Source organism: Pecten maximus, chromosome 13 (assembly GCF_902652985.1).
Source record: "Pecten maximus chromosome 13, xPecMax1.1, whole genome shotgun sequence".
Taxonomy (NCBI): Eukaryota; Metazoa; Mollusca; class Bivalvia; order Pectinida; family Pectinidae; genus Pecten; species Pecten maximus.
In genome coordinates this window covers 26,995,537-27,018,840 of record NC_047027.1, presented here as the reverse complement: position 1 = coordinate 27,018,840, position 23,304 = coordinate 26,995,537, and the positions used below count along the sequence as shown (strand labels likewise).

The 23,304-nt window shown below is 37.2% G+C and overlaps 2 protein-coding genes across 3 annotated transcripts in view; one reads left to right on the top strand and one right to left on the bottom strand.

Annotated features, from left to right (window-relative positions):
* Positions 1 to 2,068, bottom strand: part of LOC117340773 (ubiquitin carboxyl-terminal hydrolase 25-like) — a 31,988-nt gene extending 29,920 nt beyond the window's left edge. For both annotated transcript variants that reach the window (XM_033902541.1, XM_033902542.1), the window contains exon 1: positions 1,768 to 2,068. In XM_033902541.1, the coding sequence (XP_033758432.1) occupies positions 1,768 to 1,812 (45 nt within the window). In that variant the 5' untranslated portion in view covers positions 1,813 to 2,068. The remainder of the gene's footprint in view (positions 1 to 1,767) is intronic.
* Positions 2,069 to 2,412: 344 nt separating this feature from the next.
* LOC117341490 (Golgi pH regulator A-like) lies at positions 2,413 to 23,168 on the top strand. Its single transcript, XM_033903365.1, has 15 exons — positions 2,413 to 2,584; positions 4,131 to 4,190; positions 5,024 to 5,127; positions 6,505 to 6,611; positions 7,269 to 7,379; positions 7,775 to 7,895; positions 8,367 to 8,447; positions 9,060 to 9,172; positions 9,657 to 9,745; positions 10,414 to 10,506; positions 11,261 to 11,356; positions 11,820 to 11,909; positions 12,771 to 12,836; positions 20,188 to 20,246; positions 20,617 to 23,168. Exons 1-15 carry the CDS (start codon positions 2,543 to 2,545, stop codon positions 20,759 to 20,761), a joined length of 1,377 nt encoding a protein of 458 aa, XP_033759256.1. The 5' UTR covers positions 2,413 to 2,542; the 3' UTR covers positions 20,762 to 23,168.
* Positions 23,169 to 23,304: the final 136 nt, after the last annotated feature.

Sequence of the window (23,304 nt, the reverse complement as noted above, 5' to 3'; positions counted from 1 at the left end):
CCGTATGTTGTTCAGTGAGGTAGTCACCAACTGCTACAAGGAGATCCCATCTCAAAATGACCCAGCTGGCTGATCATGGAGCAATAAACTCAGTAAAAAGACAATGAAAACTTAACTATCACATACAATTTCCAGAAGGCAGCTATGTTCATTACATTATATACATGCACTCAGTGTATATTAGTACAGCAAGCACTTTACTGTTTTAATTACCTTCAAGGTAGTTTTAAATCATGTCTAATAATATGATCAGGTGCCACTGGTGAAATATGATGATACAAGTTTTATTTTACTACCGGTATACTATTAATCTGAAACTTGATAATAATGTTACAAGTGTGATAAAGGTAGCTTTTGCTAGTTTGAATCTTTTATCAACAATAAATTTATATATACAACTTTAACTTGCATATCAAACCATTAATGATCATTGGATATACAATTTCCAATAAACCATTATTTCATAATATAAAATAAACAGGTCTTAGATATTACTTTTATCCGTTCCAATAATTTGTCACATGAAATATTGTGGTAGTGAATTATGGTAATGTTTATTAACTCCTTTTTATCTTATTCAGCTGAGTTTCCTTTCCTCTCTCATGATCATGATCAGATGATGTTACACAGTTGTAAAAAGTAGAGAGTAGATCTAGAGGCCACCTTATACTAGCTCAATCTAGTGAGAATTTCCTTTTAGCCTAGTGTTAAGATATTTGCCTTCAGAGTGATGATTGTTAAATGATCAGTTATATATCAGTTGTTGGTCTTTTTAAAGCTATCAGCTCCCTAATATTGATTCTCCACCTTCCAATGGAGCTCCTGGATTTCTTTCCTAAAATTTTTTGTTGACTTATATATATGTATATTATTTTATGTTGCACTTCTTTAGTGCCTCATATATAGTTGACTTTAAATTAAGCCACAATATACATTGTTCATACAACTTGGGTTGAACTTAAGCTTCCTGTAATGGTCTTTCCAGTGTCGGTTCAAAGCTGATTCCAACCCGTTAAATGTACATGTGCCTGCGTTTACAACACTGTCTGGCAATGCAAGCTTTTCCAGTTGTCTGTAACCCAAACTCAAAAGATTACTTCCTGATGACATTACTTCCTTTTCCTTTTATATTCTATCCAATGATGGTAAATCAAGAGATAACCTTTTGTTGTGAGATTTTTTTTACTCCTTCCAATTACATAGTATAAGATCTGCTAAACCCGTTGTGGTAGGAGTGCAGCGAAACTGGACGGTCCCGGGTTCGAACCACGATCTGACTGCTACCAAGGTTATATATATATGAGGGCTATGAAAACTCAAATTTCGATGCATACACTTTAAGGTTTTAAATGCCTCAAGTTTCTTCTTTGAGATAAATTTAACCAATTATTTTAATGCATCTAATTTCATCAGGTGGCAAGACAAATGTCAATATCAAAATTTATCTCAATAATCTGCAACCAGTTTCGTTAACATGCCATACATTTAAATAATATCAAAACTCAACAGTATGTGACAGTGACAGTCTATAGGTTGACATGCAACTTTACATTTTCACGTGTAACTTGCTTTTATATCAATTAAGCTCAACACACAGGCAAAGTTGTTGGATGGGATTGTCGATAAAGGCAAGCTTAAGATTCCTATCGTATTTGATCATACGAATTCCTTTGCCTTTCCCAAAATAATGATTTTGATACTAGAGATCTAAATGTGACCAAATTAATTCATAGACAGTTGATTATCTATCATATGATTCTGAAATACCTGTGTATGACAGCGCTGGTGTAGTGCAGGTTGTTCAACAGTCATGGTAAGATTTTATACGCTGCCGGTCTAAAATGCACGGCATGTGCAAATCTTGCGCACCAACGTCCAAGTTCCACTACGCAATTCCAACCAGAGAAATGTCTGCAAGACCAACAACAGTCGAGAATGATTTTGCGTCTTTACAACAAATGGTGGTGAATTATCTCGTATAAAATTTGTTGTTTTCGTTTGCATTAGCCGTAAGAAATTTTCTTTCGGCAGACATTGTTTACGGATGTTTCACATCATTCCGATCAATGGCCGACAAGTGCAGGGGGTTTTCCTGTGACCGAAGACGATTTGTTATCTAAGCGTTGATTCGCTACATGAGGAGATTTCCTTCTTTGGGATTTCCTTCTGAATCTCTCCGCTAAGCATTTATTTTCACATATAAATACATTTGCATGATGAAAAAATAAGCTACAAATTTCTCTAGTGCCATCAAACTATTTTGCACATGTTTTAATCATAAGAAAATAATGAGTAATTACAAAATTGATCTATGAAATGATACCCAATCAGAAGTATTGATACATCCTTAGTCCATTTGAAACACCTCTGCTTTCAGGGCGGGATTTCTATGAAAAAGTCAGTCGAGTGAGTACCCGAAAGGCGTAGAGAGTTTCCACACGTGTAGATGTTGACGTTCGAAAGGATGAAGGATAAGATAAATGATCGATTTTGATATCGTTCGCCGATATTGCTCCAAAGTGAAAGGCATCTAGATTTAAATATGTCATTCCTCGTTGATTCCACGCTGATCGTCCTTTCGCAGGTGAGGGAATAAAAATAAATAGACAATCTGACAAATGTGGTTACTGTCAACTTGAGCTGCTCGACGAATCCAAGGGTTACTGGCTGCTAACTTGTTTGTATTTAAAGAATTCAAAGCATTTCGAATTTCGCTCTCATTTTTGATACTATATAATGATGCAATGATGTTCAGACAGCGGCTTCGTGATTCCTCTTTGTGTTTTTATTAAATTCATGTCTTAATTCAATTAGTAGTCGACAGTTTTACTCTGAATAGGAGCTATTTGGTGGTATTAATAACAATTATATATATATATAAAAATATAAAATATAAAAATAAAAATATATATATAAGTGCTGTGACTTGTGAACCAAACTATTTCGGAAACAAAAAACATACTTGTCAAAGTAACAAAATGTCTCACTCTTGCGTTGTGACGTCCTGGTAACAAAACATCACAAATGAAAACAAATTCCCCAATAAGGGGAAGAATTTAAAAGGAATGTGGTAGGAATCCTCAGTGGATAAGAAACAGTATTCACAAAATCTCCACCGAGGAAAGTGGCTACAATTGTAATAGGAAAGAGTAATGGAAAATATCTCTGTCTTTATACCATGCTTCAAACTAGAGACCTTTCGCTCCCACTGCAAACATCCTACCACTTACATGTAGGCTGCAGGATGGAACGTCAACATCTGGTTTCCATAGTTACATAATAATCAGTTGTTAGTCAACCCTCTTTACAGCAGACCTTAATTATTGCTGCACTAGAATGTCAATCTTCTTACTGAAAACTGTATCACAGCAGGACACAGAATATGAATTCTGTTTCACTAATATAACTGTAAGTATTATATGAACGTCCTTCTTGACAGCTGTTTTAACTTACATGTGTATATATATATACCTGGTAATATACAGAGGACCCTAATTACCAGCTCCACTATTGATGTTTATCATATTGTCACTGCTTCCTAAAATTCGATTAAAGAGAAATTCCTTTTAGCTCATTTAGTAGACTGTATATAGTTTTGTAATTGCGAAACCTCGGGAATACTAAATAATAATCTATATATATTGAGGCTGTGATTTCCTGAGTGTTAATAGGACATTAAGCAAAAACAAACCAAACAAACCAATTTGCTTGAGTACTTTTCTAAACCTCATGTTTATTCTACAACAAATATAAATTATCGAACAATCTTTGATTCCTTGAATATATGTATTAGCTATATACCCCTGCCTGAAATTAATGAATAATTTTAATTATTCCCCGGCATGGGATTAATCAATGAATAGAGTATATATGTATTTGCATAAATGTAGAGTAAGTGAATTGAAATGTACTTTTGTGTCGAATATAAAATTTACCCTGCAGGTTTAGTGATATATTAATAGTGTTCTGTTAACTCACTGGCAGAGCATGCGCACATGCTTCTTTTTTTTTTTGGCTCAGTCGTTAGAGCCGGGGATTATCAGCCAGGGTCCAATTCTTCTGAGATTGTCAAAATGGCTTGCATTATTAGAAATATATCTATTATATCTTCTGATTTTTTTTTATTGCAGATCCTGTTTTTTGGAGGTGGTTGGGTTTTCTTCATCAAAAAGCTATTTAGAGACTATGAGGTAAATATGCATCACCACAGCAGAAAAACAGATAACGTGTCATCAGTTATATATCATTTCCATTTTATAAATTTTAATTAATGTGTACAACTACAATTTTTAAATATGTACCATAAATTATGTAAAGGTAGCAGGTGAGTATGGCTTGAGCAGTGTTGAATATGATCTCTGTCACTCAGCTGACAAGCATGCTTCTTTGGCTTAGTTGTCAGAGCCAAAGATTATCAATGGAGACCCAGGGTTGATTCCTGTCAGGGTACTCAACTGTACGAGTCGACATTTCATTGTGATTGTGATCTTACTTTAAGATACAAACAAATTAACAGCCAGAACAGTTACTAAACAAGTCCATCGACTGTTACTGATACAACATATTGTAAATGAGAGCTGGACTGGGTCAGTCATTGGCGACCAGGTAGCTCAGTGGTAGAGTGTCCGTCTAGAGTTCGGAGGGTCCCAGGTTCGAACCCCGGTCTGACTGCAACATTTTCCCCTTTTCCTGTTACATAATTGGCGAGCTTGCCTACCATTGTTTAAAGCATTGAGAGTATGCTTAGTAAAGGGATATCCGAACTTGTGGTCTTCGGGGGCGAAGACTTGAAAAAAGGAGGGAGGATTGGAGCGGAACTGGACTGGGTCGATCATCAGTGACCAGGTAACTCAGTGCATGTTGCAGAGTTTCCATCTAGAGTTTAGAGGGTCCCAGGTTGGAACCCTGGTCTGGCTACTCCATTTTTCCCTTCTCCTGTTACATACATATATGTATTGTAGATATGATTTGTTTCAGTAACTGTAATAAATAACATTGTTTACATATACTATTGTTTTGTCAGGTCCACCACTCCATCGTCCTGCTGGTGTTCTCCGTCACTTTCTCGCTGTCCTGTACTATGTTTGAGCTCATCATATTTGAGATTCTTGGATTTATGGATTCAAGGTAATCATTGAGTATCTGTGTATACTGTGTACAAGCTGTGTATCGCAAGGTGGGTCACGATGCGATACATATGATAATATGAGAAGCTGATGACCTATGATCAGATATCTGGTATTCCATTGTACAGTAGTCATGTTTTGTTTGTGGTATTTCCGGAATATATAAGTGTTTGTCTACATTTGTTACAAACAACATATGTTTTGTCCATTTCCAACAAAGTGTTCCTGAATTTAGATAATTTGGATTTGAAAGAAATCCAACAGGCAGCTTTATGAGCCACTGGAAGAGCCTTGTCAGCCATGTTGTTTACTAAAAAGCATAAGCTAGCGTTGGTCAAGGGAGATAACTACAAATTTTCAAGTATCGCGATACAAATCAAGGATAGATGATGCATTGATGCACTGCTCTGCATTTGATACACCGATGCATCTGTGAATCGTTACATCACTATTGAGTATCAAAGCCAAAGTGTTTTTAGCTCCCTTATATGAAACCCTTCACCCAATGTGTGGTGTCGGTTTGTCATGTGTTGTCCAGTACTCTCGGGCATCAACCTTTTCCTTGAAGCTCAATTACCAAATATACCTGAATGAAAATTTATGGCTGGTAGCTTCCTTGGATGAAGCCTGACAACATTTGAAAAAAGAAATGACCTTGACTTATGTTCAAGGTCACAGGGGTCAAGTTTGTTTGTTAAACAGCTTCTCAATTAGCAAATGTTCTTCTAGAATCAAGATATATGTATTCAGCTGGTAGGTACAAGTAACCTTAGATCATGAGGCCCATCAAAGTTTGCTAAATAAATGACCTTAACCCATATGCAAGGTCATAGGGGTCAAACTTGTTGATACACTTACAAAAATTCTGATTTAAAGGCCTTCAGTTGTAATATTTAGCTTGTAGGCACAGCCCGCTGGTATGAAGCCAAACAAATTTTCATAACTCGTAACTGGTTTACTAAAAGGCCTTTAATCATGATGTTTTAACCTAGCAATGGCTTCCTTGGGTGAAGTCATGCATGATTTGTGAAAATAAATGACCTTACTCCCACACTCATTGTGAAAATAAATAACCTTACCCAACACTCATGGTGAAAATAAATGACCTTACCCCACACTCATTGTTATGGGAATTACCTTTCTTAAACTTCTTTTACTTATATTTACTGAAAGGTCTAGGCCTTGAACCAAGCAAGATACTAGCTATACAGGCCCGTCAATTCTTGTCGCATTTCATTGTATTATTTATATACTAAAGCAATATAATGTTTTGAAATAAAACCCGTCCAATTCCAACTTCCTTGTATTTTTTGCCTTAAAGTGTCTATATTTTTATACACTTCACCATTATTTGATGTAATTAATACTTTCCTTGCAGTTCGAGATATTTCCACTGGAAGCTTGGACTATATGCCATCCTGTTTGTGCTCATCGCTGTTTTACCGTTTTACATCGCTTATTTCATTATTGGTAATCTAAGACTAGGTAAGTCATATTGTACGTATAGCGTTACCAGGTAAGCCCTCGACAAACTTTAATACTTACCATATAGGGAGCAGAAACTTACAGGGGAGGGGCTGAGGGCTTACTTGTGAATAAATATGGTAGTAATTTGATCCTTTATTAAGCTGTCCTAACTTATGTCTGAAATATTATTGACTTTTTTTACTGTATATTTGTACTAATTTCAGTTTATGAAAGTAAATATGAAAATTCCATAGACAATTCGTCTACAGAAAATTGAAATCTTGTGGCCCAAGTCATTTTTCTATAGACCCATTTTGTAAGAAGGAGATGAAAGATGACTTTCGTGTAACATTTGGCCTAGCACCCTCTAGTATATGAGCCCTGTTGTTTCTATATTCAAGTTCATACTCGCTCAAATATATATGAAGCCCTTAACGCTTTGTTCTCCGTAAAAAAAAAAAAAAACTACTTTGTTGGAAGTTCTGATTTCATATGATCGTTTGTCAGTAAATACTACATGTACATGAATTGTAATGTATGTAAGGACTCAAAATTTGCATAGCCAATCGGGCCAACACGCAGAAATATTACATAGACCAACCAGGTTTTTCTACAGTCTCTGGGCCTTCTGACCACCTTTACTTCCGACCACTGAAATTTTGACTTCTTCTTTAGTGCCCCAGAAGAGACATGTGATTGGGATGCTGACTGTAGCTACTTGGCTGGCGTTCCTCTACTTCTTCTGGAAGATCGGCGACCCATTTCCTATCCTTAGCCCTAAACATGGTAAGTTTAAAACTCTGTCATTCATCATCAATCGTTTTCATTTTATGTCAAAATAATTTCTTCTTCAGAACCATAAGAATGTGTATTGGATCCTTGATATTTTGTCTTTTGTTGGTTAATGGTATCATGAAATGACCTTGATCCATTTTCAAGGTCACAAGCAGTGTCCAGCTGTATTGATGTGACCAGTAAAGTTGAATACTTCTCTGTTGTACAGGTATATTATCTATGGATCAGGTATATTTTCTATAGAGTAGTGTATCGGCCGTGTAGGAGTGATCAGAGTCATTAAGATGTTTACATTTCTGCTATACAGGTATATTTTCTATAGAGCAGTTTATTGGACGTGTTGGATTGATCAGAGTCACTAAGATGTTTTTGTTTCTGTTATACAGGTATATTTTCTATAGAGCAGTGTATTGGCCGGGTAGGAGTGATCGGAGTCACTGTGATGGCGTTACTGTCAGGGTTTGGTGCGGTCAATTATCCCTACACATCTATGTTCCTTTTTATAAGGTAAGTTGTGGATTATTCTCATGGGGCATGGCACAAACATTCAAATAAAAGTCCGTATTATGTTGGTGTATAATTATTAAACTTAAGGTATCAATTCCTTAAAAGACCATTTGGGAGTTAAATTATTATTCATAACTACACAAAAGATTAAAACATTTTGACTATTCAAATTAAAGTCTGGCCTGCCATTTCCAAAAAGACAAACTGCAGCCATCTTAAGGAAAATGTATACTGGAATTTACTTACATGATAGTGTTGAAAAGAAATACTGGTAGTAAGCTGTTAATACAATTTTGTACAATATTTACAATATTAAAAATATCTTCACTGTTCAGGATACTGCTCAAAGTGGTTGTAGCTTGTTTATTGATCAAGAGACATGTTCGTCAATATTAGTAATTATAAATTAATATATAATTATGGTGCAGCAAACAATGATTCAACACAATACGCTTTTATTTCATATTTCAGAAATGTTACAGATGCTGATATCCATTCTATAGAAAAAAGACTTATACAAACAATGGACATGATTCTGCTCAAAAAGAAAAGGTTAGTGAACATCCAAACTGTACATCCAAATTGTACATTCAGATTGTACACCCAAATTGTACATCCAAATTGTACATCCAGATTGTACATCCAAATTGTACACCCAAATTGTATACCCAGATTGTACATCCAAACTGTACATCCAAATTGTACACCCAAATTGTACATCCAGATTGTACATCCAGATTGTACATCCAAATTATACATGCATATTGTACATCAAGATTGTAAATCCAAATTGTACATTCAGCTTGTACATCTAAATTGTACACCCAGATTGTACATCCAAATTGTACATCCAAATTGTACACCCAAAGTATACATGCATATTGTACATCAAGATTGTACATCTAAATGTTTTACACAAAGTTCCGAACATAGCAGTAATCCTAATATCTGGCCTGTTTTCCTTTCAGTCATTTCACATGAGGTTATGTGCTACTGTAAAAGATGTTTTGGGTCGTACTTATTGTTTAATCATGTTAAAAAACTTTGTAGAACATATTTCTATAAAAAAAAAAATGAAATTTTGAAAATTTTTATGATACAACCTGTGATAATAAGATTAAGTATGTAGTGTACCGGTGAACTAAGAAGCTCTCATCATTGTAGGATAGCTAAGGCGAAGGAGGAAAGTTTACGTCAGGCCACCGTTAACAAGAGCCAGGGCGGGCTGTGGGGCATGCTGAAAACTGTGACGTCAGCTGCGACTGGATCCTCGGAGAGTATCCTTTTATACTACCCCCCGCAAAGGATGATGGGATATGCTATTCTGTGTCATCAAGGACTACGTTTAAAGTATTTTCTGGATTTTATGCTGTTATAACCCATCTGTCCTGTATACATAATCGTAGACTTGTAGTCTATTGAACTGAAACAGATATACAGTAAAAAAAAATCATGAAAATATGAAACAAAGAAAATTTGTGTAGTTAACAGATATAAGACCTCTTTACTAGTTTTATCGGTATTTGAACAGTGATGCGGAATCCTAAAAGTTAACTTATGAATATATTGTGAGTAAATTTTTCTACTCAAGTTTATTTTTCGGTGATAGCTGAAGGAACCAGGCCTGTACAAACTTATTGTTCCTCAGTAAAGAAGTTTTCCTTTAATCCAATAATGCTTTGATGTGGAAGATTTAAGTTAAGGAATACCAATGAAACAGGGCCTTGAATAGACCAAACATTATCTCCCTTGACTTGTCAGACATTGGGTTATTGAAGCAGGACACTGCAGCCCTAGAGGAACTTAGCAGGCAGTTGTTTCTGGAGAGCGTGGATCTTCACTATGCTCAGGTAAAGATAAGATATCGTGTAACATCTGTCGTTTCAAAAGGTAATTTTGTTGAACTTAATACAGAGGAATAATACAGAGGAACCCACTTATTTGCATATCGCTTATTTGAATAAACCGCATATTTGCACAAAATTCTCAGGTCCTGATTTTTTTCTTCTTTATCTTTGTATTTTAATCCCGTGTATTTGCATCGACTAAAACACAGACTCCTGTTAATATGCAAATAAAAATTCCAAAAAATCGGAAAAATTTAATTGTTTTTAAGGGTATTTTTGTGATTTTCCCATGATACAAGTTTTATGAAATGTGTTTTAGCTTACATATTCATTTGACACGATGTGCAATATTATCTAATCATTAGTATTTAAGGTATCAATTTTGAAGCATTAAAAGGTTATCATTTTAACTCCTTCCGTACTCTGATGCCTTGAGATGTTGCTGTGAATATGGTTTCTTTCCTTTGTAACGACTCTGAACGTCATGGCGACTGCCGATGTCAAGATGCTATAGACATGGTTGTAACATGGATTTGATAGGTTGTAATCAGGAAATGGCGTGTAATTAAATGGTTTGATATAGATGTTGTGTATATAGGAAACTGACTGTTGTTTGTTTCAATATTCAACTTTGGTGTGTTGTGAAGAATGGAAATCATTTTCTCTTTCAGGAGAGGATTGCTTATTCAAAGACATTTAAAGGGAAATATTTCAATTTTCTTGGATATTTTTTTTCAATATACTGCGTGTGGAAAATCTTCATTGTAAGTATAACATGATCAATTGAGTTAAATTTGACAAGAAATTCATTTCCTTTTTAACCATGTTTCAGGTTTAATACTTCGTATAGATTATCTTAGATAACATTGTATGTCTGGTGTTTAAGTGTTGCGACTTGTCACGCTGGAACGGTTTCCAGTTTTAGATGGTTAGATTGTCTGTATTGTCTATTTACTCGAAGTTTGAGTGGGGTTTGGGGATTTAAAGCCAGCAAACTCCTAACATAGAATAACACAATTGTCAAAAGTCTTCTTACTATCAGATTTGCTGATTATACTTCAGGTAACATAGTTTGGGGGGGGGGAGGAGGAGGATATGGGGGGCCGTGGTGGCCGAGTGGTTAAGGTGTCCCGACACTTTATCACTAGCCCTCTACCTCTAGGTTGCGAGTTCGAAACCTACGTGGGGCAGTTGCCTGGTACTGATCATAGGCCGGTGGTTTTTCTTCAAGTACTCCGGCTCTCCAAAACATGGCACGTCCTTAAATGACACTGGCTGTTAATAGGACATTAAACAAATCAAACCCAACAACAAAATTAAGATATGGACCAACTAAGTTGAAAATTGATAACCATGTGCAAAGGTTTTGAAGGATGGCAAATCCAATGGCACTATTTTCCAAAACAATAATTTATATGAATAAAAGCTCTTTAAAAATCCCTATGTTGAGACACACCCAAAATATGTTGACTGTTTTATGAAGCTTTGATTTACTGTGCTATACCATTTAATTTGCAGTCGACTGTCAACATTATCTTTGATCGAGTTGGCAGGGTGGATCCCATCACCAGAGGTATAGAAATAGCTGTCAATTTCTTCGGTATACAATTTGATGTAAGTTCCCCAGTCAATTTTTCCTCCTAGTTTTTACACAATAACCTGTCGAATGTCATTGAATAAAACTTTAATAGTGACTTCGAGACAGGTCAATAGATACCAGATCAGATTATTTTTCAGTTCTTCTAAATTCTGAAATTGAATGAAAAAAAAAATCCCTGTCATCTGCAACCATACAAGTTGTATGAGATAGTTTTGAATGAAGGTCAAGTTTATTAACCGTTGATATATTTTGTATGTACAGAATGTATGTACGTCTTTTTTAATCACATGGTCTTTTATGTTTGAAAACTGGATATCCATCTTGAACAGATCTGAGGCTTAATGTATATTGTTTTTGTATATATAGCTTTTGTAGATATAACGTTTTCTTTAAATTATAACTTGATAAATGGTTTTGTTTGCCAAAGTATGATAAGGATTAACAGCGATGTGACACTGAGGTTTGTGTTTGTGACAGGTAACTTTCTGGGCGCAGCAGATATCATTCGTCCTCATTGGGATTATTATAATTACGTCTATTCGAGGATTATTGCTGACGCTTACAAGAGTGAGTATATTTTATAGAGAAATCGTGATTTCGAGGATTATTACTTACAAGAGTGAGTATATTTTATAGAGAAATCGTGATTTCAAGGATTATTACTTACAAGACTGAGTATATTTTATAGAGAAATTGTGATTTTGAGGATTATTACTTACAAGAGTGAGTATATTTTATAGAGAAATCGTGATTTCGAGGATTATTACTTACAAGAGTGAGTATACTTTATAGAGAAACCGTAATAAATATATAAAAAATCATCTAGGAAGTATACCTAGTATATTCCTTATCAGAACATAAAGTAATGGGATCCAGCACCCCAGGGTTTTCCTCATTAAAACCTTCTGCATGTAAGTATTTAGTCAAACAATAGTGATTCATGTTAGTTTGAAACCTTGTTTAATGATAGCTGTGAAATTCAGTTTACACCATAGTCTGCATAAAATTAGTCACCTAACTATGGAGAAGGTTAATAGACTTAGAGGGCGCAGGACTTGCATCCCCTTGCATTAGATCAAATAAAAAAAGTTCATACTCGTATCTCTTGCCATATTCACGCTTCGTGCTCCCCCCGAGTGCCTCGCCGCACCACGTAATACAAGGGGACGCTAGTCCTGCATCCTCCAATTTCGTTAACCTTTTCCATAGTGCAACTACTACAAGGGGACCTCGCCATAAAATGAAAACAAACAAACATTTGCTGCAAATATAAAGGGACTTCAGTTATCGCTAGATGAAGTGAAAAGGGAGGTAACCGTAATGTCTAAATTCGCCATGACAGTTGGTCTGAGCACATGTTATTTGAAGTATATTTTATATATCTATTCAGATTTTAATTGATTGTACTGTAATACTTGTTTTTTACAGTTTTTCTATGCTATTGCCAGTAGTAAGTCTTCCAACATTATTGTCCTTTGCCTTGCTATGATAATGGTAAGTCTGAAACTTTCTCAGTAGTCTGTAGTGATCAAAGTTATCTACATACTTATATATCTTTGCACTCTCTATCTCATTACTAAGTCGACTCTTCCCCTTGAGCTGTGTTAGTCTCTATCTCACCACTAAGTCAACTCTTCCACCTTGAGTTGTGTTACATTCTCTCTATCTCACCACTAAGTCAACTCTTCCCCCTTGAGCTGTGTTAGTCTCTCTATCTCACCACTAAGTCAACTCTTCCCCTTGAGCTGTGTTAGTCTCTATCTCACCACTAAGTCAACTCTTCCACCTTGAGTTGTATTACAATCTCTCTATCTCACCACTAAGTCAACTCTTCCCCCTTGAGATGTGTTACAATCTCTCTATCTCACCACTTAGTCAACCCTTCCCCCTTGAGTTATGTTACATTCTCTCTATCTCACCACTAAGTCAACTCTTCCCCTTGAGCTGTGTTAGTCTCTCTATCTCACCACTAAGTCGACTCTTCCCCCTTGAGTTGTGTTACAATCTCTCTATCTCACCACTAAGTCAACTCTTCCCCCTTAAGTTGTTTTCCAGTCTCTCTATCTCACTACTAAGTCGACTCTTCCCCCTTGAGTTGTGTTACAATCTCTCTATCTCACCACTAAGTCAACTCTTCCACCTTGAGCTGTGTTAGTCTCTCTATCTCACCACTAAGTCAACTCTTCCCCTTGAGTTGTGTTACAGTCTCTCTATCTCACCACCTAGTCAACTCTTCCATCTTGAGTTGTGTTACAATCTCTCTATCTCACCACTTAGTCAACACTTCCATCTTGAGTTGTGTTACAATCTCTCTATCTCACCACTAAGTCAACTCTTCCCCTTGAGTTGTGTTACAATCTCTCTATCTCACCACTAAGTCAACTCTTCCCCTTGAGTTGTGTTACAATCTCTCTATCTCACCACTAAGTCAACTCTTCCCCATTGAGCTGTGTTACAATCTCTCTATCTCACCACTAAGTCAACTCTTCCCCCTTGAGCTGTGTTAGTCTCTCTATCTCACCACTAAGTCAACCCTTCCATCTTGAGATGTGTTACAATCTCTCTATCTCACCACTTAGTCAACTCTTTCCCTTGAGCTGTGTTAATCTCTCTATCTCACCACTAAGTCAATTCTTCCCCCTTGAGCTGTGTTAGTCTCTCTATCTCACCACTAAGTCAACTCTTCCCCCTTGAGTTGTGTTACAATCTCTCTATCTCACCACTAAGTCAACTCTTCCCCTTGAGCTGTGTTAGTCTCTCTATCTCACCACTAAGTCAACTCTTTCCCTTGAGCTGTGTTAGTTTCTCTATCTCACCACTAAGTCAACTCTTCCACCTTGAGTTGTGTTACAATCTCTCTATCTCACCACTAAGTCGACTCTTCCCCTTGAGTTGTGTTACAATCTCTCTATCTCACCACTTAGTCAACCCTTCCATCTTGAGATGTGTTACAATCTCTCTATCTCACCACTAAGTCGACTGTTCCCCTTGAGTTGTGTTACAATCTCTCTATCTCACCACTAAGTCAACTCTTCCCCTTGAGTTGTGTTACAATCTCTCTATCTCACCACTAAGTCAACTCTTCCCCTTGAGTTGTGTTACAATCTCTCTATCTCACCACTTAGTCAACCCTTCCATCTTGAGTTGTGTTACAATCTCTCTATCTCACCACTAAGTCAACTCTTCCCCCTTGAGTTGTGTTACAATCTCTCTATCTCACCACTTAGTCAACCCTTCCATCTTGAGTTGTGTTACAATCTCTCTATCTCACCACTTAGTCAACCCTTCCATCTTGAGATGTGTTACAATCTCTCTATCTCACCACTAAGTCGACTGTTCCCCTTGAGTTGTGTTACAATCTCTCTATCTCACCACTAAGTCAACTCTTCCCCTTGAGTTGTGTTACAATCTCTCTATCTCACCACTTAGTCAACCCTTCCATCTTGAGTTGTGTTACAATCTCTCTATCTCACCACTAAGTCAATTCTTCCCCTTGAGTTGTGTTACAATCTCTCTATATCACCACTAAGTCAACCTTTCCATCTTGAGTTGTGTTACAATCTCTCTATCTCACCACTAAGTCGACTCTTCCCCTTGAGTTGTGTTACAATCTCTCTATCTCACCACTTAGTCAACCTTCCATCTTGAGTTGTGTTACAATCTCTCTATCTCACCACTAAGTCAACTCTTCCCCTTGAGCTGTGTTAGTCTCTCTATCTCACCATTTAGTCAACCCTTCCATCTTGATTTGTGTTACAGTTTCTCTATCTCACCACTAAGTCAACCCTTCCACCTTGAGTTGTGTTACAATCTCTCTATCTCACCACTAAGTCATCTCTTCCCCCTTGAGTTGTGTTAGTCTCTCTATCTCACCACTAAGTCAACTCTTCCCCTTGAGCTGTGTTACAGTCTCTCTATCTCACCACTAAGTCAACCCTTCCATCTTGAGTTGTGTTACAATCTCTCTATCTCACCACTAAGTCATCTCTTCCCCCTTGAGATGTGTTACAATCTCTCTATCTCACCACTTAGTCAACCCTTCCATCTTGAGTTGTGTTACAATCTCTCTATCTCACCACTTAGTCAACTCTTCCCCTTTAGTTGTGTTCCAGTTTCTCTATCTCACCACTTAGTCAACCCTTCCATCTTGAGTTGTGTTACAATCTCTCTATCTCACCACTAAGTCAACCCTTCCATCTTGAGTTGTGTTACAATCTCTCTATCTCACCACTAAGTCATCTCTTCCCCCTTGAGATGTGTTACAATCTCTCTATCTCACCACTTAGTCAACCCTTCCATCTTGAGTTGTGTTACAATCTCTCTATCTCACCACTAAGTCATCTCTTCCCCCTTGAGTTGTGTTACAATCTCTCTATCTCACCACTTAGTCAACCCTTCCATCTTGAGTTGTGTTACAATCTCTCTATCTCACCACTAAGTCAACCCTTCCACCTTGAGTTGTGTTACAATCTCTCTATCTCACCACTTAGTCAACTCTTCCCCCTTGAGTTGTGTTACAATCTCTCTATCTCACCACTAAGTCAACCCTTCCACCTTGAGTTGTGTTCCAGTTTCTCTATCTCACCACTTAGTCAACCCTTCCTTCCATCTTGAGTTGTGTTACAATCTCTCTATCTCACCACTAAGTCAACTCTTCCCCCTTGAGTTGTGTTACAATCTCTCTATCTCACCACTTAGTCAACCCTTCCATCTTGAGTTGTGTTACAATCTCTCTATCTCACCACTAAGTCAACTCTTCCCCCTTGAGTTGTGTAACAATCTCTCTATCTGACCACTTAGTCAACCCTTCCATCTTGAGTTGTGTTACAATCTCTCTATCTCACCACTAAGTCAACTCTTCCCCCTTGAGTTGTGTTACAATCTCTCTATCTCACCACTTAGTCAACCCTTCCATCTTGAGTTGTGTTACAATCTCTCTATCTCACCACTTAGTCAACCCTTCCATCTTGAGATGTGTTACAATCTCTCTATCTCACCACTAAGTCAACTCTTCCCCCTTGAGTTGTGTTACAATCTCTCTATCTCACCACTTAGTCAACTCTTTCCCTTGAGTTGCGTTACAATCTCTCTATCTCACCACTTAGTCAACCCTTCCACCTTGAGTTGTGTTACATTCTCTCTATCTCACCACTAAGTCAACTCTTCCCCCTTGCGTTTTGGTTCAATCTCTCTATCTCACCACTTAGTCAGCCCTTCCATCTTGAGTTGTGTTACAATCTCTCTATCTCACCACTAAGTCATCTCTTCCCCCTTGAGTTGTGTTGTCACTCTCTGTCTAACCACTAATTTAGTGGAAGGTTATGTTCATTTTCATTTGCAGTTTTTCAAAATATATATTCTAGACCAGGAGAAAAATTATTGTTTAGATACCTGTAGTTTAATATGACACATGACGAAAAAATTTGCTTGCATATGGCTGTATAATTCATTGCCTAATCCGATGTGTTGTAGAATACACTGTCTAATCCGACGTGTTGTAGAATACACTGTCTAATCCGACATGTTGTAGAATACACTGTCTAATCCGACATGTTGTAGAATACACTGTCTAATCTGACGTGTTGTAGAATACTTTGTCTAATCTGACGTGTTGTGGAATACACTGTCTAATCCGACATGTTGTAGAATACACTGTCTAGTCTGACATGTTGTAGAATACATTGTCTTATCTAATGTGTTGTAGAATACACTGTCTAATCTGACGTGTTGTAGAATACACTGTCTAATCTGACATGTTGTGGAATACACTGTCTAATCTGACGTGTTGTAGAATACACTGTCTAATCTGATGTGTTGTATAATACACTGTCTAATCTGACGTGTTGTAGAATACATTGTCTAATCCGACATGTTGTAGAATACAATGTCTAATCTGACGTGTTGTAGAATACACTGTCTAATCCGACATGTTGTAGAATACACTGTCTTATCTGACGTGTTGTAGAATACATTGTCTAATCCGACATGTTGTAGAATACACTGTCTTATCTGACGTGTTGTAGAATACATTGTCTAATCTGACATGTTGTAGAATACATTGTCTAATCTGACGTGTTGTTGAATACACTGTCTCATCTGACATGTTGTAGAATACATTGTCTAATCTGACATGTTGTAGAATACACTGTCTAATCTGAAGTGTTGTGGAATACACTGTCTAATCTGACGTGTTGTAGAATACACTGTCTAATCTGACGTGTTGTGGAATACACTGTCTAATCTGACATGTTGTAGAATACACTGTCTAATCTGATGTGTTGTAGAATACACTGTCTAATCTGACGTGTTGTAGAATACATTGTCGTATCTAATGTGTTGTAGAATACACTGTCTAATCTGACGTGTTGTAGAATACACTGTCTAATCTGACGTGTTGTAGAATACACTGTCTAATCCGACATGTTGTAGAATACATTGTCTAATATGACATGTTGTAGAATACACTGTCTAATCTGACGTGTTGTAGAATACACTGTCTAATCTGATGTGTTGTAGAATACACTGTCTAATCTGACGTGTTGTAGAATACACTCTAATCTGACATGTTGTAGAATACACTGTCTAATCTGACATGTTGTAGAATACACTGTCTAATCCGACATGTTGTAGAATACATTGTCTAATCCGACATGTTGTAGAATACACTGTCTAATCTGAAGTGTTGTGGAATACACTGTCTAATCTGACATGTTGTAGAATACACTGTCTAATCTGACATGTTGTGGAATACACTGTCTAATCTGACGTGTTGTAGAATACACTGTCTAATCTGACATGTTGTAGAATACACTGTCTAATCTGACGTGTTGTAGAATACACTGTCTTATCTGACGTGTTGTAGAATACATTGTCTAATCTGACGTGTTGTAGAATACATTGTCTAATCTGACATGTTGTAGAATACATTGTCTAATCTGACATGTTGTAGAATACACTGTCTAATCTGACATGTTGTAGAATACATTGTCTAATCTGACGTGTTGTAGAATACATTGTCTAATCTGACATGTTGTAGAATACACTGTCTAATCTGACGTGTTGTAGAATACACTGTCTTATCTGACGTGTTGTGGAATACACTGTCTAATCTGACGTGTTGTAGAATACACTGTCTAATCCGACGTGTTGTAGAATACACTGTCTAATCTGACATGTTGTAGAATACACTGTCTAATCTGACATGTTGTAGAATACATTGTCTAATCTGACGTGTTGTAGAATACACTGTCTAATCTGACGTGTTGTAGAATACACTGTCTAATCCGACGTGTTGTAGAATACACTGTCTAATCTGACATGTTGTAGAATACATTGTCTAATCTGACGTGTTGTAGAATACACTGTCTAATCTGACATGTTGTAGAATACACTGTCTAATCTGACGTGTTGTGGAATACACTGTCTAATCTGAAGTGTTGTAGAATACACTGTCTAATCTGACATGTTGTGGAATACACTGTCTAATCTGAAGTGTTGTAGAATACACTGTCTAATCTGACATGTTGTAGAATACACTGTCTAATCTGACATGTTGTAGAATACACTGTCTAATCCGACATGTTGTAGAATACATTGTCTAATCTGACGTGTTGTAGAATACACTGTCTAATCTGACATGTTGTAGAATACACTGTCTAATCTGACGTGTTGTGGAATACACTGTCTAATCTGAAGTGTTGTAGAATACACTGTCTAATCTGACATGTTGTGGAATACACTGTCTAATCTGAAGTGTTGTAGAATACACTGTCTAATCTGACATGTTGTAGAATACACTGTCTAATCCGACATGTTGTAGAATACACTGTCTAATCTGACGTGTTGTAGAATACATTGTCTTATCTAATGTGTTGTAGAATACACTGTCTAATCTGACGTGTTGTAGAATACACTGTCTAATCTGACGTGTTGTGGAATACACTGTCTAATCTGACGTGTTGTAGAATACATTGTCTAATCTGACGTGTTGTAGAATACACTGTCTAATCTGACATGTTGTAGAATACACTGTCTAATCTGACATGTTGTGGAATACACTGTCTTATCTGACGTGTTGTAGAATACACTGTCTAATCTGACGTGTTGTAGAATACACTGTCTAATCCGACATGTTGTAGAATACACTGTCTAATCTGAAGTGTTGTGGAATACACTGTCTAATCCGACATGTTGTAGAATACATTGTCTAATATGACATGTTGTAGAATACACTGTCTAATCTGACGTGTTGTAGAATACACTGTCTAATCTGATGTGTTGTAGAATACACTGTCTAATCTGACGTGTTGTAGAATACACTCTAATCTGACATGTTGTAGAATACACTGTCTAATCTGACCTGTTGTAGAATACACTGTCTAATCTGACGTGTTGTAGAATACACTGTCTAATCTGACCTGTTGTAGAATACACTGTCTAACCCGACATGTTGTAGAATACATTGTCTAACCTGACGTGTTGTAGAATACACGGTCTAATCCGACATGTTGTAGAATACACTGTCTAATCTGACATGTTGTAGAATACACTGTCTAATCTGACGTGTTGTAGAATACACTGTCTAATCTGACATGTTGTAGAATACACTGTCTAATCTGACATGTTGTAGAATACACTGTCTAATCCGACATGTTGTAGAATACATTGTATGACTTCTGTAAAAATAGAATGACAAACCTTTTGGGTGGATACGAATTTCTTCAATACTATTTACAATATTAGTACAACATCTGGCTAAGCTTTGTCCTCATTTGAAAGTGTATGCAAATGGGTAGCCTTAAAACATGGAGGCCATTTGAAATGTGATGTTAATCTTGTCTTTCAGGGAATGTATTTTGTTTCATCAGTCCTCCTGATCCGGATGAATATGCCGGCCCAGTACAGGTGAGACTATCAGTGTACAAAGTAAATATTAACTGTGGCTCGTCAATGTTACTGAGGTATTGTCTAGCTTGGGAATTAGTTAAACTTATATTATTTGAAAATATTCCAAAGGAATTTGACACAAGTTAGATAGCAAAACACATCCTTTATGAAAGGTTTTGCAAATTTTTTTTATATTTTTTTTTTTTTCAAATTTTCAGTTTCATCATTTCACAATGCCAATTTCATAGTTTCACTATGTCCATTTCACAGTTTCATCATTTCACAGTTTCATCATTCCCATTTCACAGTTTCATCATTTCACTGTTTCACCATGCCCATTTCACAGTTTCACCCTTGTTAATTGTTGTCTTTTTGTGTCATGTTACAGGTCAATTATTACAGAAGTATTGGGCGATCTCCAGTTCAACTTTTATCACCGTTGGTTTGATGTGATATTCCTCGTCAGTGCTCTGTCTAGTATTGGATTCCTATACATAGCTCACAAACAGGCCCCGGAGAAGGATATATTGTAGTGATAACACACAAACAGGCCCCGGAGAAGCATATATTGTAGTGATGACTCACAAACAGGCCCCGGAGAAGGATATATTGTAGTGATGACTCACCAACAGGCCCCGGAGAAGCATATATTGTAGTGATGACTCACAAACAGGCCCTGGAGAAGGATATATTGTAGTTAAAACTCACAAACAGGCCCGGAGAAGTATATATTGTATTGATGACTCACAATCATGCCCCAAAAAAGGATATATTGTAGTGATGACACACAAACAGGCCCCGGAGAAGGACATAATGACTCACCAACAGGCCCCGGAGAAGGACATAATGACTCACCAACAGGCCCCGGAGAAGGACATAATGACTCACCAACAGGCCCCGGAGAAGGACATAATGACTCACCAACAGGCCCCGGAGAAGGACATAATGACTCACCAACAGGCCCCGGAGAAGGACATAATGACTCACCAACAGGCCCCGGAGAAGGACATAATGACTCACCAACAGGCCCCGGAGTAGGACATAATGACTCACCAACAGGCCCCGGAGAAGGACATAATGACTCACCAACAGGCCCCGGAGAAGGACATAATGACTCACCAACAGGCCCCGGAGAAGCATATATTGTAGTGATTAGCTTCATTACATGGGACTGAAAAAATCAGCTGTATATGATTTTTGTACCAAAAACTACCGTCGTGTAGGACTACAATACAGAGATATGTAGTGAGTGGCCATGGTCATGTCATAGATGTCATAAAACATATGTCAACTAACACTAACTTGATGACCTCATGAGGATGTCACGTGATTGTTTTGACGGGGAAAGCATACCGTTCGAGTCAAAATTAGCCAGCCTTAAAAGGAAACGAGAATTTTCGCTTTTTATCTCATCAATATGAGATGATCAATGGAATCTTGCACTTTGGTCCATGCAATACTGAATTTAATAAGGTACTTCAATGTATCACTTGCCTAAACACTTTCCTACATATATAACTCACATCCACAAAAAAAATATATTTATCCTGAAGCTGATGTGGACTTGGATGTAATGGTTGAATTTAAAGTTACCAAGTTACATTTCCTAAGCAGCAAATATTTTTTGGGAACTGTGAGTTGAGAAACTGGGCAACTGTGTCTGTTTGGAACATTGTGGTTCATTAATATAAGATATGTTGAACAAATTGTAGACAACTTAATAAATAATATTTAAGATTTTAGTATAAACACATTTCCTTCAGTGGAATTTATTAGTACCGTATTCGCAGTAATTAGTGCCCAGGGTGATTAATAAAATTGTTACAGAGGGGGCACTTATTAAGGTAACTATCGCAGTAATTAGCGGCCTGGGCACTTAATAAAATGGTTACAGAGGGGGCGCTTATTAAGGTAACTATCGCAGTAATTAGCGGCCTGGGCGCTTAATAAAATGGTTAAAGAGGGGGGGCTTATTAAGGTAACTATCGCAGTAATTAGCGGCCTGGGCGCTTAATAAAATGGCTACAGAGGGGGCGCTTATTAAGGTAACTATCGCAGTAATTAGCGGCCTGGGCGCTTAATAAAATGGCTACAGAGGGGGCGCTTATTAAGGTAACTATCGCAGTAATTAGAGGCCTTGGCGCTAAATAAAATGGCTACAGAGGGGGCGCTTATTAAGGTAACTATCGCAGTAATTAGAGGCCTGGGCGCTAAATAAAATGGTTACAGAGGGGGAGCTTATTAAGGTAACTATCGCAGTAATTAGAGCCCTGGGCGCTTAATAAAATGGCTACAGAGGGGGCGCTTATTAAGGTAACTATCGCAATAATTAGAGCCCTGGGCGCTTAATAAAATGGCTACAGAGGGGGCGCTTATTAAGGTAACTATCGCAGTAATTAGAGGCCTGGGCGCTTAATAAAATGGCTACAGAGGGGGGAGCTTATTAAGGTAACTATCACAGTAATTAGAGGCCTGGGCGCTTAATAAAATGGCTACAGAGGGGGCGCTTATTAAGGTAACTATCGCAGTAATTAGAGCCCTGGGCGCTTAATAAAATGGCTACAGAGGGGGTGCTTATTAAGGTAACTAAATCTACATTATAAACAAAAAGTCTAAAGAGTTTGTTAGGAAAAAGTTTGATGCATTGTTATCAGATATTCAAGATTTAGCGAGTGCCTAGCTTGAAGTTTCTACATATAAAATGTCACAATATGACCTATTTTTGTTAAGTTGTTTCCGGATTTGGAGGGACATTTACATAATTTTAATTTCTCTGCCAGAAGGGGGAGGGAAGCTAACTGCGGTGAATACAGTCATATCTTTTGCCTGTCATATGTTTATTTAATATGTGCATTGTATGTTGCTAATTATGAAATTTATGTTAGTAAAAATCTGTGTCATTAAATTATGCAGAAAATGTCCATTAAAATGTTAATGCTGTGATGTAGTTACAATTGATTCAATACAACATTTCATCATCTATGAATCTTCTTTGAGATGAAAACTATATTGACTGAAATGAGGTGGTATCTTTCCAACCGAAGGTTCCATTCATATACACAGATTTCACCTTTGG

What these genes read in the sequence shown, in the direction of transcription:
- LOC117341490 (XM_033903365.1), top strand. Translation starts at nt 2,543, where the DNA reads ATGTCATTCCTCGTTGATTCCACGCTGATCGTCCTTTCGCAG. An exon ending in TATTGGTAATCTAAGACTAG is followed by an intron (nt 6,612 to 7,268) that starts GTAAGTCATATT and finishes CTTCTTCTTTAG; the next exon opens with TGCCCCAGAAGAGACATGTG. An exon ending in TCTATGTTCCTTTTTATAAG is followed by an intron (nt 7,896 to 8,366) that starts GTAAGTTGTGGA and finishes TTCATATTTCAG; the next exon opens with AAATGTTACAGATGCTGATA.